The sequence below is a fragment of the Lampris incognitus genome, chromosome 18 (assembly GCF_029633865.1).
Source record: "Lampris incognitus isolate fLamInc1 chromosome 18, fLamInc1.hap2, whole genome shotgun sequence".
Taxonomy (NCBI): domain Eukaryota; kingdom Metazoa; phylum Chordata; class Actinopteri; order Lampriformes; family Lampridae; genus Lampris; species Lampris incognitus.
Genome location: NC_079228.1, coordinates 42,553,903 through 42,572,409, shown reverse-complemented (window position 1 = coordinate 42,572,409; position 18,507 = coordinate 42,553,903). Strand labels below are relative to the sequence as shown.

General features: G+C 43.4%; 2 protein-coding genes across 2 annotated transcripts; both read right to left on the bottom strand.

Moving 5' to 3' along the window:
- Positions 1-191: 191 nt before the first annotated feature.
- LOC130128876 (ladderlectin-like) lies at positions 192-3,548 on the bottom strand. Its single transcript, XM_056298642.1, has 7 exons — positions 3,453-3,548; positions 3,217-3,295; positions 2,943-3,008; positions 1,690-1,904; positions 1,300-1,434; positions 944-1,055; positions 192-831 (listed from the first exon to the last, which is right to left on the bottom strand). Exons 2-7 carry the CDS (start codon positions 3,269-3,271, stop codon positions 731-733), a joined length of 684 nt encoding a protein of 227 aa, XP_056154617.1. The 5' UTR covers positions 3,272-3,295; positions 3,453-3,548; the 3' UTR covers positions 192-730.
- A 10,658-nt stretch (positions 3,549-14,206) lies between these two features.
- On the bottom strand, positions 14,207-17,520 carry LOC130128891 (ladderlectin-like). The gene is made up of 7 exons (XM_056298664.1): positions 17,425-17,520; positions 17,189-17,267; positions 16,916-16,981; positions 15,705-15,919; positions 15,315-15,449; positions 14,959-15,070; positions 14,207-14,846 (listed from the first exon to the last, which is right to left on the bottom strand). Exons 2-7 carry the CDS (start codon positions 17,241-17,243, stop codon positions 14,746-14,748), a joined length of 684 nt encoding a protein of 227 aa, XP_056154639.1. The 5' UTR covers positions 17,244-17,267; positions 17,425-17,520; the 3' UTR covers positions 14,207-14,745.
- Positions 17,521-18,507: the final 987 nt, after the last annotated feature.

The following is an 18,507-nucleotide window of genomic DNA, read 5'->3' as shown; positions in this document are numbered from 1 at the left end:
ACATCTCCTTTTGTTTTGTGTAAGCACCCCTGGCATGAACAGTTTGTGTTGTTGATAATGTAATGTACATGTGTTTTGTACAATGAAGAGAAGAAGAACAAAGACAGTGGAATAGAACACGCCTGCAGCTAGCATAAGTTGAATTTAAACCAAAAAACATAACTTATCTACAAGGACTTGAGGGTGTGGAATCATTATTCACTTCCTTTATTCAAAAATGAGAATCAGTTACATTTTACATAACATTGTAAATATCACGTTGCCTAAAAAAGTGTAAAAAAAAATCCTTAGCCACTATAAAAAAGTCATTTGACTCATAAATGTACAACATGGCTACAACAGTATCAATGAATATCACATCATCTGTAGGAAGAGTGCCACATTGATGTTTCTTGAGATTACCGCTCTTTCTGCTGCATCACATAATATGCAGCAGAGGCAGTTTCAGAATGACCGAGAAAGAAAATTAATGTCATGAGTCAGAAGCATTTCCCCATGCCTCAGAACACATTTTAATTCTTATTATAGAATGTATAAAAAACTTCACTGCTCAATCTGTAAAGATTTGTTTTAGCCACTGTGTCTGAGTAAGCTCCCCTGTAAAGAGACATTGCATTGTCGCTTTTGCAAAAGACAGAACAATTATATTTGGATTTGTTCCATGTTATAGCGTTGGATAGGCACTTAAACAGGTGAAAGTATCAACACTGGCAGTTCTCACAACACACTTTCAGCTTTCAGTGGATGTTGAGCAGAAGCAGTCGTTGAGCGTCTTGGCACAAACGAAACCACGCTGACCACCGCAGATGGAATCGTTCCACTGTTTCGGGTCTGGAAATAACAAAGGATAAAACTGTAAGATCTGATGAAACAATCTGATCTGTCCTGTGGTTTTTCTGATTGAATGTGAAATAGGCTGGGAGCAGAAGGAACAGCAGATTACCTCCAAAGTTCATCTCAATGCAATGTTCTCCGCCTGCGGAATTATTGGGTTCTCCTCTCAACCAGTTCTGGTAGTCAAACCTGGAACCGTCGCTCCAGAACCACAGATTTTCCTGTCGGGGAAAAACAAAAAAGCAGAACAGAACAGTTGGCAGTTCAATGAAGATAAAGATGATTTTTCTTCAGAATTCATAAACTCCTCTTGCTAGAAAGGGTTCTGGTGTCTACCTTGTACTGAGAGAGCAGAATCTATTGTTATTATGAGAATTTACACTTTCATTTCACTTACATTTACACTAATCAAAGTTTTGAGTTTCATTTTATTAGTAGACTAGATTGAACGGGATCAAATTATACCTGAACGGCATCAATGCCTCCAATCCAGGTGCGAGGAAATTCACCAGTCCTCCTCCTCACAACCTCCTGGATGAAGTAATACTCGTTTGAGCTGTGGACGGAGGCAAGGTTGGCTCCAAAGTGCACACAATATTGCTGTGAAGGAAAGAGATGGACATCTTTTTATTAAGACGGATGCAGCATACAGTGTCTGCTCTCCTGAAACTTAGCACATGAGGCAACCATTGTTTTACAACTTTACAACTCAAAAATCTCTGCAAACCAATTATCACCTCAAAGGAATTCATCCGTTATTTTTAAATAGTAGGTGTGCCGTTTGACTTTCAGAGTTGATCTATCACATTTTGGAGGCAAACTGCTGATGTGACATAATAGGTCATCGGGTCCTACCTCTGCCCGGGGCCAGGATCTGGGACTGTTAATGTAGATGAAGCAACGGGATCCATATCTGGACCATCCAGGTGGACAGTAACTCCTGCTCTCCACATCAGTACCCACCAACTCTGCTCCCGCCGCCTCCTCCTCTGCCATCTCCCTCTTTAGAGCCTTCTCTTCCTCCTCCAAGCTGGTCTTTGACTCAGTCATCACCTCCTCTGGTATTTCCTCTGGAGCAGAGAAAGCATGGACTCATAGACTGACAATCACACCCTGCTTTCCCTAGATGTACCTTAATGATAAAATGAAATTTGCTGCGTTAACGTTTATTTGAAATAAGTCTGATGTTTGGGATACCCGTCCCTTGTCTTGTATAATTGTATGTATCAAAGGGGAACAGATCAGCTAAAATGGGCTTTTGCAGGTAATTAAACATTGGATTATATCTTAGTTAATGATAACCAGTATTTAATATCTGTTGCTACCAAAAAGTGATACAAATAAATCCGTGTAAAGGTCCCTTGCTTATCGGCACATTGGCAGTATTGTGCACTGTATCTGCAGACTGAACCAGCAACCCTGTGACTACTAAGCAGCCTCCTTAAATCCTCTCTGGATCCTGCAGACATAGATTGTGGTGCAGTTTGGTATGTTTTCAGGTCTCTGATACTAAAGCTGGCTTCATATAGCCAAGGACAAGAACATGAACTTTAAATGAGGTTTTTGGGTTCTGGTGGGCTTTAATGAACGGCCCCTGTCCAGGCTGTTCTGTCTTACCAAGAGACATGTTCTGCTCAATGGCCACCGTGTTTTGTACAGGATCGGCAGATGAAAACAAACAGAGCTATAGTTAACTATTTTCAAGAGCCCCTTGGCTTAATTTCTCTGTTTTCTTTCTTTCATTTTGTTTTAATCTGGCAGTCGCACAGAAACGGGAGCATTTAATGTATAGAGCTTTGTGATGCCAATGGGCGCTCCACAGTGCTGTCTATAGAAAAAAACACCTGGTATCCTGTTGTTTCTCCCTCTTAGGCCCACCTAAACAAGCTCATATCAAAGGCAAAAGATTAAAATTCTTTGGTTTTTGTCTGGTTCGAAATTAAATCTATGTGGTATGAAGAGTAAAATGTAGTGTTCATCCACATTTTCTTTTTTTAAACTAGACCTGAAAAATAAAGCAAAGCTTTGTTGTGAAGTACAAAACTCTCTTACTAAGGATTGCAATCCTACAACATATAACTAAAAACAAGGTGAGGGCTGAACCATACCTGCTGGTGCAGGGATAACCTCGTTCTTAGGGAGCGCCTGCTCCATACTGGTCTCCTTTTGGGCCTCTGAGGAAGAGAACGATATAAACTACAAATAATAGCAGTAGCAGTAGCTCATCCAGCAAAACCAATATAAATCATAGAAAAATAGAAGACGTGATGGCAGTGTAATTTCTGGCAGTGAGGGAGCAGTTTAAACAGCGGTAAACAGAATGGAGTCTGACAAGAGGAGCTGTGGTCAGTTTTAAAGGCAGTCTGTCTTGGAGTCTCTCACCTGTTGCTCCGCTCAGAGCGACGACGACACAGACAAGAAGAGAAATGGTCAACATTGTTTCTGCCGGTGAACTGGACTCCTGCAATGCAAAATAATACAGGAACAGCAGAACTGTATAAAGCTAGCTCACCAGAGAATCAGCTTCATTTCTTTGTCAGAGTAACTGAATATCTTTGTTATCCATCCAAAACAACTGATGAATTAGCTCCTTTTAACAAGTACAACAAAAGACTTACCTGTTGGCTTGAATGTCTCAGGTGAGTGTCTAGGATCTGGAAAGCTAGGGGGTAGCACCACTTATATACAGGCCAACAAGGAAACAAACAGGAATTCTGAATAATCATTAATGGCATATGGAGGAAACGTTGGTTGCAAAGAAACTTCAGGTCCGTAACCCTTTATTAATACCATGTGAACTTTATCTCTGTTTATTGCATTGTAAAGAGGCTGTGTTCATTTTCCACAACTTCCTCATCACTGTTATTTGACACAGGACTGAAAAGCAGATCCTGAGAGAATATTAGCCAGCTAGAAATGCTGGCATCACTCTCCATTTTGGAGGTAAATAAATACCCTGGTTTCCTTTAGAGAAACTGAATAGTGTGTATTCTAGCAGTCAGCATAGGGATTTGCTAGACATGTAAATCTAGGTTCTATGGAAGATGTCGTGCACCGCTTAGCCAAAACATTAAAACCACCTGCTTCATACGGTGTAGGGCCCCCTCGTGCCGCCAAAACAGCTCTGACCTGTTGATGCCTGGATTCCACAAGACCTCTGAAGGTATCCTCTGGTATGTGGTACCAAGAGGTCAGCAGCAGATCCTTTACGTCCCAGCACATCCCGCAGAAGCTAGATAGGACTGAGATCTGGGGAATTTTGAAGCCAAGGCAAGACCTTAAACACTTTGTCATGTTCCTCAAAGTTTTTCTGAACAATTTTTGCAGTGTGGCAGGGTGCATTATCCTGCTGAAAGAGGCCACTGCCATCGGGTAGTACCATTGCCATGAAGGGGTGTACTTGGTCTGCAACAGTGGTAGGTGGTACATGTCAAAGTAAAATCCACATGAATACCAGGACCCAATACGAATACTTTATTCATCCCCGAGGGGAAATTGGGTTTCCCAGCAGAACATTGCCCAGAGCATCACACTGCGTCCGCTGGCTTGCCATCTTCCCATAGTGCATCCTGGTGGCATCTCTTCCCCAGGTAAACAACGCACACACACCCGGCTGTCCACATGATGTAAAAGAAAATGTACTTCATGAGGCCAGGCCACCTTCTTCAGCAACGGTTGAACACAAACGTTTTAAAAAGATCAGGTACAACTCCAGAGGTCAGAGAGCCATTGATGATCAGCAGTGCAGGGCCAATTGACTCTTGCTTCTTTGTGCAGTTTTGTCGTGATAATATCAAAGGGACTCGATGAGGGTCTCGTAATAAGTGACACAGTTTTCTTAAGATCCTGAAGTGACATCGGTCTAAAGCAATCCAACACTTCCAAGGAGGGGCAAGAGAGGTCCACTGTAGAGGTGGGAGGAATGATATTTGCTCTAATATGGTCAATATTTTCTGTGAAAAAGATAAGAACTTTTTCGCAGTTGGTTGGAGAAGAAGCTTCCGCAGCAGGTGTCTTGATGCATGCTCAGTAATCCAGGTAATAAAACCAAAGAAGGTTGAATCAGTTCCTCTGAACTGACCAACCTTCTTTGACTTCCACAGAAGGGGAAGGAGAGAAATGAGTGAGAGAAGTGTTCATACAAACTTGAGGAGTCGGGTAGAAAACAGGCCATCAGCTAGTCAGCTCTTGGTTTGTGATCCTGTGACATATTTTAGTCAGTGGTGTCACAGTAGTGATACGTTAAAGCACCACAGATGAATGGTTTTAAACAGAAAGGTCAACTGACATGCAGAGAGATGTCCACACATTTCCTTACCCTGAGCTATATTTGATCTGTGTGCTCTGGCTCCATGTTAGACCTCTAACCCTGGACTGGTCTTGGCTATAGAGTGAGTTGACATGATGAAAACAATACTTTTTGTTATCATAGTTCAGTTGTGGTGTCAAGAGAGGTCTTCCACCACAGTGATAGAAGTCCTTCGGATACTGAGTCATAAAGATGAATGCACTCAGACAATAAAGTAATTAACTACTGTTGTAAAGACAACAGGAAGCTACAATTATCAGTAACTTGTCATTTTATTGGATTGCTCAGACAACATCAGCAGACCCAACTCATCAAAGCATCCTTTACTGTATTGTTGTGTTGTTGATATATGGATCGCCATGGTGCATTTAAAGAACTGATATGAGGATAATAATTACAGCACAAGCCACAGCCAACTGATATGAAACACAACTCACGTGCTAAATTAAGATATTGATGATGGTTAATCAGTGTCTTGTTCAAGATCAACTAAACAGGATGTGCCAAGCATATTGCATTTGGTTGTAATCCTGCTTCAGATGTACCGGTGTCTGCCTGACAACAAGGGCATCTTCACCAGTCCTAATCCCATATTATGCTCTCCTTTGTCCAACAGATGTTAAACTGTGAGGGAAGATTGGCGATGGGGTTTTGAAGAGCAGGAAATTTGCACCGACAATGCAGAGGTCACACTGGAGTGTTTGGCCCTTTGACTGGCACAACTTTTGCAACCGCTTTTTCATCTTCATCGACATGCCACTCTCTTGGACCCATGCAGAGGTAAAACACACAAGATATGACTCTTGCTGTTCTTCATTCAGTACTGCGAACTTGCCTCAACAGGAAATGAGTTCCCACGGGGAAAGGAAGTTAGAGTTGTCCCTAACATCACTGTAAGATATTGCTGCCACAATGCCTTCATCATGAACCAAGGTTTTATGACGTTACAGACTTCTGCCTTGGCCTCTTGAAAAATGTTAAACTAATGACAGGGCTAGTATTCCAGGATGTATAAGAATTACAGACAAGTTTATCACTTGTACAATAAGATTTAAAGGTCTACACAACACTAAAACAATTCCTTTTCACTGAATACTAATGCACTTGGACACATCCAAGTCAAAGACATCGACCCTGGTGCTTATCTTGACATTTTAGTGCAATGTAAATGATCTATATGCAAAGCAGTGAAGTTCAGCTAAATACTGCTTCTGTGGTTATAACGGCTTTATTACAACCGTGGATTGTCATAAGCTTCGCTATGTGATGCGATACGAGTGACACCCCCTACGGCCTTCTACCTTCTACTATGAATTTAAAAAAACTAATCAAATTCTTTCATTGAGGAGGGTATTTGAGCGAGAGGTACTGAAAGAGAGAGCGGAGAGTTATCGAGGGAGAGCCCAAAGTTGCATATTTTTGTGTATTACCCTTTAAAATGTTATATTATTATTACTATTGTTATTAGGGTTGTCATAGTGTCAGTGCATGACTGTTTTCAGCCTGAAATGAATGTATTTCCATTGTCAGATGCTGTTCTAGTAATCCCCATTCCATGTCCGTGTGCACCGCTAGCTGCCGTTCTTTTGCTGCATGGTCGGTCTCATGGTCCAGGTGTTAGAAACGTGGTACACACGTTAATTAACGCAGAATGTTGTGATGGCCCAGCGGCCTGTCCAGGGTCTCTCCCCGCCTGCCGCCCAGTGACTGCTGGGATAGGCGCCAGCATCCCCGCGACCCTGACAGCAGGATAAGCGCTTTGGATGCTGGATGGATGGATGTTGATGAAGAGCAATGTTCATTCCTCTATAAGGGGAATTATTTGTTCTCAAACACTGGGGATGCGCGCGCAGCTTGGCTGCAGGAAGACAGTTACCCGACCGTCTGGGCTTGGTATGAAGACGGCTAGCGAACTTCTGATACATTACAACGCTTTGATTTTAGTTACACTAAAATCTACTACAGCTTGTCAGCCGGTGATGAGACCATTTATGCTACGACAGTAACCTTGGTTTAAATCTAAAAGTGGGCGTGACCCTTTTTCCACCAAGGAGTGGTTTGGGTGAAAAACGAATGCTTGCAATCAACTCAGAATCATGAAAAAGCCCTAATTTGACCCCTCACAAGTTACTTAAGGCCAAATTAAACATTTCCGATTTCTTGAAAATCGGTTATGGGTACCCCAACTTTGAACAGATTTTTACGAGGTTTCCCACGGGAGTTGAATTTCAACATTTTAATACACGCTATTACACACCTTTACAAACACAGTGGTGAAGAAATTTCTTGGTAAGGATTTAGTTCCCAGATTGGTCAAATATCTGATAAACTGCCCTTACTACTAGTCAAACAGGTAATGCACTACGACGACAAAGACTTGTCCCATGTGAATGCAACAGATTGGGGAAGAAAGAATGAGGACACAGCCAGAAAACGATGGTGTAACGTGCACGAATAAGTAGACACGGTAGCCCCTGGCTAACGGGTCGGACCCTTTAGTCGACTGGTTGACGTTGTTGCCCGTGGTGCGGGAGATCCGGGTTCTCGTCCTGGCCAGGTTTTGTTAGTTTTTTTTTGGCAGACATTAGCAAATCCCTACTGACACAGCAAAACTACATGCATTTAACAACTGTACTAAACCCAGCCTTTTCTCACCCGGGCTACGTTTAGTTTACAGATGTGGTAATAGTAAATGTAAATGTAAACACGTATAGGTTTGTCGTGTTCCAAAAATCATTAGGCCAGCAGGAGAACAAGCCGAGGAATCGTCAGCTGAGCGACGTAGGCCACGGCGTGCTGCTATCAGTGGAGATGGCCTAACCACCATGATCATGTTTGAGGTGAGCACTTGTTGAGGGGAGCAGCTGCACAGCCGTGGGGTAGATGGAATCCTGACTGGGTACCGAGCTTCAAACTTGGACATGACAAATTTGAAACCCGCAACGAAAAAAGAGACGAAACGCAGGCCCTAAGTGAGAGAGCAAGTGAACGACGAAAGCGGGCTGCTGAGAAAGAAAATGTGGAAAGAGGAAGCAAAGGCTTCAAAACTAAGTGCAACTAGCTTTCCAGTTAGAGACATCTTTAAGCGGGAGGATATTTCCCAACAATCTGATGAAATACCTGATCTTCTGGAAGAGCTATCCCTTACAAAAGATGCAGCCACGTCTACAGATGAATTTAGTTTCTTGTTCCAAAATCAGGGCGCACCAGTTAGGATTCCTGACGAAGAAGAATTTTCCAAGGATGATGCTAAGGTTAAATTCCGCACTGGTCTTCGTTCTTTTGAGGTTTTAAAGAAAACATTTGATTTTGTGGCACCACGTTGTAATATATTCTCTATATTATCTGGAGGTATCTTATACTGCTAATATATCCATAACAGTGATTTGAGCTGGAGACCAATTCCCAACGTCCGGTCCTCTTTATTGTAACTCTCCCGCCTGTCGCAGCAGTCAACATCCGGGGTATATGAGAGCCTAGCTTAACCACCACTAGGTAGCGCTGTTGGTCTAATACACTCCTCCCCCTTAAACTATGAAGTTCCCCTAATAAAATATTATCACTCTAAAACATGCTGATATGGCAAATTACTTTCAACATCTTTTACTTGGTCATTACTGGTTACACAACCCACTTCGACCCACATTTGCCCATTTACATATAGGTCTCAGGAACTCTTTTTCACATTTTTTTCTGAACAGGAGTTGAACAATTTAGTCTCTCAGGAACTCTTTTTTTCAGGAACTCGGCTGATCTTACAGAGACAGTCATTTTGGAGGTGCCCTCTCTCTCTGAGGGTATCGGCGCTCAACCACCTCAGGGGAAGTGGATGCTCGGTGAGGAGGCGACACGGCCTTGCCCACCGAACCTCGTAAGGGTGTTGCAAGCTTCTCCGGAGCCTGCATCCTTGGAACGGCAGATGGTCAATGTGGACTGAGTGTCGGTTCACTCCATTCCACACCAGGTAGGTGACTGGTCCGAGTCTCTTTTCCACTGTCCCTTTCGTCCACCTCTCCTTTCCTCCACGGAAGTTTCGGATCAGTACTGAGTCCCCCTCTGACAGATGTCTCAGCTTCGAGGCGGGTTGGTCATGATAGTCCTTCTGCTTTTGTTGTTTGGTCCCCACCACTCGAGCGAGGTCTGGCTTCAGCAGGCCGAACCTGGTCCTAGGCTGACGTTTGAGGAACAGTTCTGCTGGTGTGCAACCTGTAACGCTGTGTGGTGTGGTCCTGTATGACAACAGGAAGTTGGCGAGCCTGTGTTTCACTGTAATAGTGACGTTTTGTTTCTTCTCATCGAGCAGCTGTTTCAGAAGTGAAGCTTTCACCGTCTGGACTGCTCTCTCTGCGGCACCATTAGAAGCAGGATGGTAAGCTGGCACCAATGTCTGCTTAATGCCGTTGTTTTTCAGGAATGTTTTGTACTCCAGCGAGGTGAATTGTGGACCGTTGTCCGAGACGATCTCCTCAGGAAGACCGTAGGACGAAAAGATGCTCCGCAGCACTTCGATCATTTTGGCGGCGGTAGTTGTTGCCATGGGGATCACCTCAATCCATTTTGAATGACTGTCTACTAACACTAGGAAGTGTTGCTGATCCTTCTCTGCAAAGTCAATATGTAGCCTCTGCCACACTCTTGTAGGCCACTGCCAGCAGTGTAGTGGTGCTACTGCTGGTAGTTTCCTCACACTCTGACAAGCATCACATTGCTGCACTGCACGTTCGATATCACTGTCCAACTGAGGCCACCATAAATAGCCCCTCGCCAAACTTTTCACCCTGCACCCTCCGGGGTGCCCTTGGTGTAGGTCGTACAGTAGTCGTTCTCTGTGTGCTGGTGGGATGATAATTCGAATTCCCCACAGAATGCATCCTTGTTCCACAGACAGTTCATTCCTTCGGTTGAAGTACGGTTTCAGTGTGTCATCGTTGATGTAACTCGGCCATCCAGACCAGGTCAGTTCCAGTACCTTGCCTAGGACTGGGTCCTTGAGAGTGCTCTGTGCAATCTCTGTAGCCTGCACGGGTAGCTCATCTACTAATGAGAAATAGAAGATGCTGTTCTCCTCCGCTGTGTTGTCCTTTTCTTTCCCCGGCAGTCTAGATAACACATCCGCATTTGCGTTGTCCGCTGACGTTCTGTACTCTATACTGTAGTCATAAGCCATAAGCCTCAGTGCCCATCTCTGCATACGCAAAGCGGCTAGTGTAGGGATTTCTGACTTGGGTCCTAAGATGGCAAGGAGGGGTTTGTGGTCAGTTATTAAACTGAATTTGGGGCCATAGAGATATTTATGACATTTGGTCATGCCAAATATTATGGCCAACGCCTCCTTCTCTATCTGACTATATTTACTCTCTGCCTCTGTCAACGTACGTGACGCAAAGGCGATTGGTTTCTCGTCCCCATTTTCCATTATGTGCGACATTACCGCACCTATCCCATAAGGGGATGCGTCACAAGCTAATCTCAGTGGTTTCTGCGTGTCGTAGTGTACTACTACTGAGCTTTTCACTAACTGTTCTTTGGCAGCCTTGAATGCTGCTGCACTCTCTGGTGTCCATTTCCATTCGACTTCCTTCTTCAGGACTTGGTGTAGTGGCTGCAATACGGTCGACAGATCTTTCGTGAAACGGCCATAATAGTTTAACAGTCCTAGGAATGACCGTAGATCTGTGACGTTTGTGGGCTGGGGTGCATTTACGATGGCGGCAACCCTTGTCTCAGTGGGGTGAAGTCCCTCTTTATCTATCAGATGCCCCAGGTACTCTACTTTCTCCTGCATGAAGTCACATTTTGCTCTTTTCACTCTTACCCCGTAGCTCTCCAGTCGGCTCAAAACCTCTTCTAGGTTCCTCAGGTGCTCCTCTCTTGTTCTGCCTGTGACTAGTATGTCACCGAGGAAGCAGGTCACATGCTCTAAGCCTTGTAGTATCTGGTCCATCACATTCTGGAGCATAGAAGGTGCACTCGACACTCCATATGAAAGTCTGTGATAAACATACAGTCCTTTGTGGGTATTTATTGTTAAATACTTCTCTGAGTCCTTCTCTAACTCAAGCTGTTGGTAGGCATGTGAGAGATCTAATTTGCTAAAGAGAGTGCCCCCGGCCAGTGTGGCGAAGAGATCCTCGGCGTTCGGTAGTGGATAGGTCTCCTCTTCCTCACTCTGATTAACCGTGACTTTATAGTCTCCACAGATACGAACTGACTTGTCTGATTTGGGTACAACTACTATCGGGGCAGCCCACTGACTATGGTCTATCTTTGAGATAATACCAGCTTTTTCCAGCCTATCTAGCTCTTTTTCAACTGCGTCTTTTAGTGCGTATGGCACTGGTCTTGCCTTTCTGAAGACAGGTTTTGTATCTGGCTTCACTTTGATATTTGCCTTAAATTCACGAACAGTGCCAGGCTCCTCAGCAAATACTGCTTTGTCTCTCTGTAACACTGCCTCTACATCTGTGTTATCACTGCCCCCTGCTGGTGTAACTGAGAATATGCTTGCCCAGTCTAGTTTAAAATTGGCCAGCCAGTTACGGCCAAGGAGGGCTGGTCTGTCACCTTTCACAATCACAAGAGGTAAATCTCCACTCTGGTTGTCATATTTCGCATTGACAGTCACTTGGCCCATCAAGGGAATGTTCTCACCGGAAAAGGTTGACAGACGCACTTTACTTTCTTTCAGTGGCAGGTGTGAGAGATGTTCCTTGTACACTATCTCAGATATCAGGGTTACGGCAGCTCCTGTGTCAAGCTGCATGTCTACAGGGTTTCCTTCTAACTTAATATTGACCTTAATGTCCTTTTTTCCATTACCAACTGTATTTGTGGAGTACACTGTATTCATCGGATACGCACCAAACAGTTCATCCTCATTTCCATCTCCTCTCTCACCTGGACTGTGGTCTTCAGCCACATACTGTGTATGTCCCTGTCTATTTTTAGTTTTACACATTCTTCCTATGTGCCCTACCTTGGAACACTTGTAGCATGTCTCGGTTTTATACCTACATACTTGAGCTGCATGGTTGTTACCTCCACATCGGTAACAGGGTTGGTGCGTTTCTGTTCTCTGTGGTCTAGAGTTATCACTGGTAGGTTGCTTGCTTTTCCACTCGCTGGTGGACGACTTGCTTCTCCACGCAACCTTGCTTGTTCTCTTCTTGTCTATCTTATTTCCAGTTGCAGCTCCGCTTGGTTTGCTGGTAAACTCCAGCGTATTCTTTGACGCCATGTCCATAGATAAGGCCAGCTCACATGCTTTTGCAAAAGTCAGATTGTGTTCTGCGAGCAACTTTCTCTGAATAGCCTCCACCTTTAAACCACTAACAAATCGGTCTCTCAGTGCTTTATTTAAATGCTGACCGAATTCACAATGTGTGGACAGGTGCTTTCAAGCAACCACATAATCAGACACTGACTCATTTTCTAGTTGGTTCCTTTTCTGAAAATCTAAAACGTTCAGCTATGATTAGTGGCTTGGGTTTATAATGGGATGCTAGTTTCCCGCTCAGTACTGCATACGTGAGGCTACTCGGTTTTTCTGGTATGCAGAGGTTCTTTAGTAGGCCATAGGCTCCTGCGCCTGTCACAGACAGGAAAACATTGGCCTTCTTACCGTCCTCCACTTCATTAACGATCATCCATTGCTCCAGTCTTTCAAGGTATGACTCGAAGTCCTCTTTACCTTCCTTGTATTCAGCAATATTGCCGATGAAATGCGCCATGCTTGTGCTTGGCTTGGCTAGCTAGTCTTTTCTTACCAGCTGGCTGGAAGCTAGCTGGTAGCGTCACGTTGCTTTGTCCGCTTTTATTAACTACTGGGATTACCTTCTCACATTAAAGGTATCCCATCCTCATCGCCACTGTAATATATTCTCTATATTATCTGGAGGTATCTTATACTGCTAATATATCCATAACAGTGATTTGAGCCGGAGACCAATTCCCAACGTCTGGTCCTCTTTATTGTAACTCTCCGACTGTCGCAGCAGTCAACATCCAGGGTATATGAGAGCCTAGCTTAACCACCACTAGGTAGCGCTGTTGGTCTACTACCAGCAATGTCCTAAGTTCTCTGCCTTTGCTGCATAACTTTCATGTGTTGATTTTTGCTTTGTTGTCCTTTTCTTTGGCCTAAATTCGGGGAGTTTTCTGCAGTGTGGGCAGCACTATGTCTCTGGAACGTTCTGTATAAAAAGGCAAGAGAGGTGAAACTTTGAAACAGGGCAAGATTCGTTTTTACAACAAACCATTTCTTCTGATGTATTTTGCTTGCAATAATAATATCCAGCTACGTCTCTGTTCCCCTCTATTTTCAGATTTTGTTTCCTTGTGTACTGTCTTCCAAGTACTTCCGGTGAAACACAGCTCCTCCAAAATAAGGATAACTTTGGTACACACTTATCCCAAAGATTTTGATCTGGCATGACTCTCTCATGAGCCAAACCTGTAATGTTTTCTTGGAAGGCACAGACAACAAAGTCACAATATGAACAACTGACTGTATGAAGTTGCTGCTGAACCTGACAATAATAGCTGTGGTTCCTTTTCAACACATATTTTGAGCTAACCCTTTCCAAACATGAAGCTTTCTTTTGAATGTGTGATTCAAAATCTATGCCCTCAATACTAAAAGGTCATTTCACCCCCCCACACACACACACACACACATCCCTCACCACAGCAGTCACAGGAACAAAGGAAGTCTGGTGTAGCATGGAGAAACGGGTAGCTTCTGTTGATAAATGTGCCACATTTTGAAACCTTGAAATCCTTATGCAGAGGTTTCATCAACTGTTCATATTCAGAAATAGCAAGATCCTCGTGGACACTTCCACGCCTTGTAGCTGCTGTGCTGAATTTCCAAACATCTCCTTTTGTTTTGTGTAAGCACCCCTGGCATGAACAGTTTGTGTTGTTGATAATGTAATGTACATGTGTTTTGTACAATGAAGAGAAGAAGAACAAAGACAGTGGAATAGAACACGCCTGCAGCTAGCATAAGTTGAATTTAAACCAAAAAACATAACTTATCTACAAGGACTTGAGGGTGTGGAATCATTATTCACTTCCTTTATTCAAAAATGAGAATCAGTTACATTTTACATAACATTGTAAATATCACGTTGCCTAAAAAAGTGTAAAAAAAAATCCTTAGCCACTATAAAAAAGTCATTTGACTCATAAATGTACAACATGGCTACAACAGTATCAATGAATATCACATCATCTGTAGGAAGAGTGCCACATTGATGTTTCTTGAGATTACCACTCTTTCTGCTGCATCACATAATATGCAGCAGAGGCAGTTTCAGAATGACCGAGAAAGAAAATTAATGTCATGAGTCAGAAGCATTTCCCCATGCCTCAGAACACATTTTAATTCTTATTATAGAATGTATAAAAAACTTCACTGCTCAATCTGTAAAGATTTGTTTTAGCCACTGTGTCTGAGTAAGCTCCCCTGTAAAGAGACATTGCATTGTCGCTTTTGCAAAAGACAGAACAATTATATTTGGATTTGTTCCATGTTATAGCGTTGGATAGGCACTTAAACAGGTGAAAGTATCAACACTGGCAGTTCTCACAACACACTTTCAGCTTTCAGTGGATGTTGAGCAGAAGCAGTCGTTGAGCGTCTTGGCACAAACGAAACCACGCTGACCACCGCAGATGGAATCGTTCCACTGTTTCGGGTCTGGAAATAACAAAGGATAAAACTGTAAGATCTGATGAAACAATCTGATCTGTCCTGTGGTTTTTCTGATTGAATGTGAAATAGGCTGGGAGCAGAAGGAACAGCAGATTACCTCCAAAGTTCATCTCAATGCAATGTTCTCCGCCTGCGGAATTATTGGGTTCTCCTCTCAACCAGTTCTGGTAGTCAAACCTGGAACCGTCGCTCCAGAACCACAGATTTTCCTGTCGGGGAAAAACAAAAAAGCAGAACAGAACAGTTGGCAGTTCAATGAAGATAAAGATGATTTTTCTTCAGAATTCATAAACTCCTCTTGCTAGAAAGGGTTCTGGTGTCTACCTTGTACTGAGAGAGCAGAATCTATTGTTATTATGAGAATTTACACTTTCATTTCACTTACATTTACACTAATCAAAGTTTTGAGTTTCATTTTATTAGTAGACTAGATTGAACGGGATCAAATTATACCTGAACGGCATCAATGCCTCCAATCCAGGTGCGAGGAAATTCACCAGTCCTCCTCCTCACAACCTCCTGGATGAAGTAATACTCGTTTGAGCTGTGGACGGAGGCAAGGTTGGCTCCAAAGTGCACACAATATTGCTGTGAAGGAAAGAGATGGACATCTTTTTATTAAGACGGATGCAGCATACAGTGTCTGCTCTCCTGAAACTTAGCACATGAGGCAACCATTGTTTTACAACTTTACAACTCAAAAATCTCTGCAAACCAATTATCACCTCAAAGGAATTCATCCGTTATTTTTAAATAGTAGGTGTGCCGTTTGACTTTCAGAGTTGATCTATCACATTTTGGAGGCAAACTGCTGATGTGACATAATAGGTCATCGGGTCCTACCTCTGCCCGGGGCCAGGATCTGGGACTGTTAATGTAGAGGAAGCAACGGGATCCATATCTGGACCATCCAGGTGGACAGTAACTCCTGCTCTCCACACCAGTACCCACCAACTCTGCTCCCGCCGCCTCCTCCTCTGCCATCTCCCTCTTTAGAGCCTTCTCTTCCTCCTCCGAGCTGGTCTTTGACTCAGTCATCACCTCCTCTGGTATTTCCTCTGGAGCAGAGAAAGCATGGACTCATAGACTGACAATCACACCCTGCTTTCCCTAGATGTACCTTAATGATAAAATGAAATGTGTTGCGTTAAAGTTTATTTGAAATAAGTCTGATGTTTGGGATACCCGTCCCTTGTCTTGTATAATTGTATGTATTAAACATTGGATTATATCTTAGTTGATGATAACCAGTATTTAATATCTGTTGCTACCAAAAAGTGATACAAATAAATCCGTGTAAAGGTCCCTTGCTTATCGGCACATTGGCAGTATTGTGCACTGTATCTGCAGACTGAACCAGCAACCCTGTGACTACTAAGCAGCCTCCTTAAATCCTCTCTGGATCCTGCAGACATAGATTGTGGTGCAGTTTGGTATGTTTTCAGGTCTCTGATACTAAAGCTGGCTTCATATAGCCAAGGACAAGAACATGAACTTTAAATGAGGTTTTTGGGTTCTGGTGGGCTTTAATGAACGGCCCCTGTCCAGGCTGTTCTGTCTTACCAAGAGACATGTTCTGCTCAATGGCCACCGTGTTTTGTACAGGATCGGCAGATGAAAACAAACAGAGCTATAGTTAACTATTTTCAAGAGCCCCTTGGCTTAATTTCTCTGTTTTCTTTCTTTCATTTTGTTTTAATCTGGCAGTCGCACAGAAACGGGAGCATTTAATGTATAGAGCTTTGTGATGCCAATGGGCGCTCCACAGTGCTGTCTATAGAAAAAAACACCTGGTATCCTGTTGTTTCTCCCTCTTAGGCCCACCTAAACAAGCTCATATCAAAGGCAAAAGATTAAAAATCTTTGGTTTTTGTCTGGTTCGAAATTAAATCTATGTGGTATGAAGAGTAAAATGTAGTGTTCATCCACATTTTCTTTTTTTAAACTAGACCTGAAAAATAAAGCAAAGCTTTGTTGTGAAGTACAAAACTCTCTTACTAAGGATTGCAATCCTACAACATATAACTAAAAACAAGGTGAGGGCTGAACCATACCTGCTGGTGCAGGGATAACCTCGTTCTTAGGGAGCGCCTGCTCCATACTGGTCTCCTTTTGGGCCTCTGAGGAAGAGAACGATATAAACTACAAATAATAGCAGTAGCAGTAGCTCATCCAGCAAAACCAATATGAATCATAGAAAAATAGAAGACGTGATGGCAGTGTAATTTCTGGCAGTGAGGGAGCAGTTTAAACAGCGGTAAACAGAATGGAGTCTGACAAGAGGAGCTGTGGTCATTTTAAAGGCAGTCTGTCTTGGAGTCTCTCACCTGTTGCTCCGCTCAGAGCGACGACGACACAGACAAGAAGAGAAATGGTCAACATTGTTTCTGCCGGTGAACTGGACTCCTGCAATGCAAAATAATACAGGAACAGCAGAACTGTATAAAGCTAGCTCACCAGAGAATCAGCTTCATTTCTTTGTCAGAGTAACTGAATATCTTTGTTATCCATCCAAAACAACTGATGAATTAGCTCCTTTTAACAAGTACAACAAAAGACTTACCTGTTGGCTTGAATGTCTCAGGTGAGTGTCTAGGATCTGGAAAGCTAGGGGGTAGCACCACTTATATACAGGCCAACAAGGAAACAAACAGGAATTCTGAATAATCATTAATGGCATATGGAGGAAACGTTGGTTGCAAAGAAACTTCAGGTCCGTAACCCTTTATTAATACCATGTGAACTTTATCTCTGTTTATTGCATTGTAAAGAGGCTGTGTTCATTTTCCACAACTTCCTCATCACTGTTATTTGACACAGGACTGAAAAGCAGAAACACTCCATGTTTAAGTAACACAACAATCCTGAGAGAATATTAGCCAGCTAGAAATGCTGGCATCACTCTCCATTTTGGAGGTAAATAAATACCCTGGTTTCCTTTAGAGAAACTGAATAGTGTGTATTCTAGCAGTCAGCATAGGGATTTGCTAGACATGTAAATCTAGGTTCTATGGAAGATGTCGTGCACCGCTTAGCCAAAACATTAAAACCACCTGCTTCATACGGTGTAGGGCCCCCTCGTGCCGCCAAAACAGCTCTGACCTGTTGATGCCTGGATTCCACAAGACCTCTGAAGGTATCCTCTGGTATGTGGTACCAAGAGGTCAGCAGCAGATCCTTTACGTCCCAGCACATCCCGCAGAAGCTAGATAGGACTGAGATCTGGGGAATTTTGAAGCCAAGGCAAGACCTTAAACACTTTGTCATGTTCCTCAAAGTTTTCTGAACAATTTTTGCAGTGTGGCAGGGTGCATTATCCTGCTGAAAGAGGCCACTGCCATCGGGTAGTACCATTGCCATGAAGGGGTGTACTTGGTCTGCAACAGTGGTAGGTGGTACATGTCAAAGTAAAATCCACATGAATACCAGGACCCAATACGAATACTTTATTCATCCCCGAGGGGAAATTGGGTTTCCCAGCAGAACATTGCCCAGAGCATCACACTGCGTCCGCTGGCTTGCCATCTTCCCATAGTGCATCCTGGTGGCATCTCTTCCCCAGGTAAACAACGCACACACACCCGGCTGTCCACATGATGTAAAAGAAAATGTACTTCATGAGGCCAGGCCACCTTCTTCAGCAACG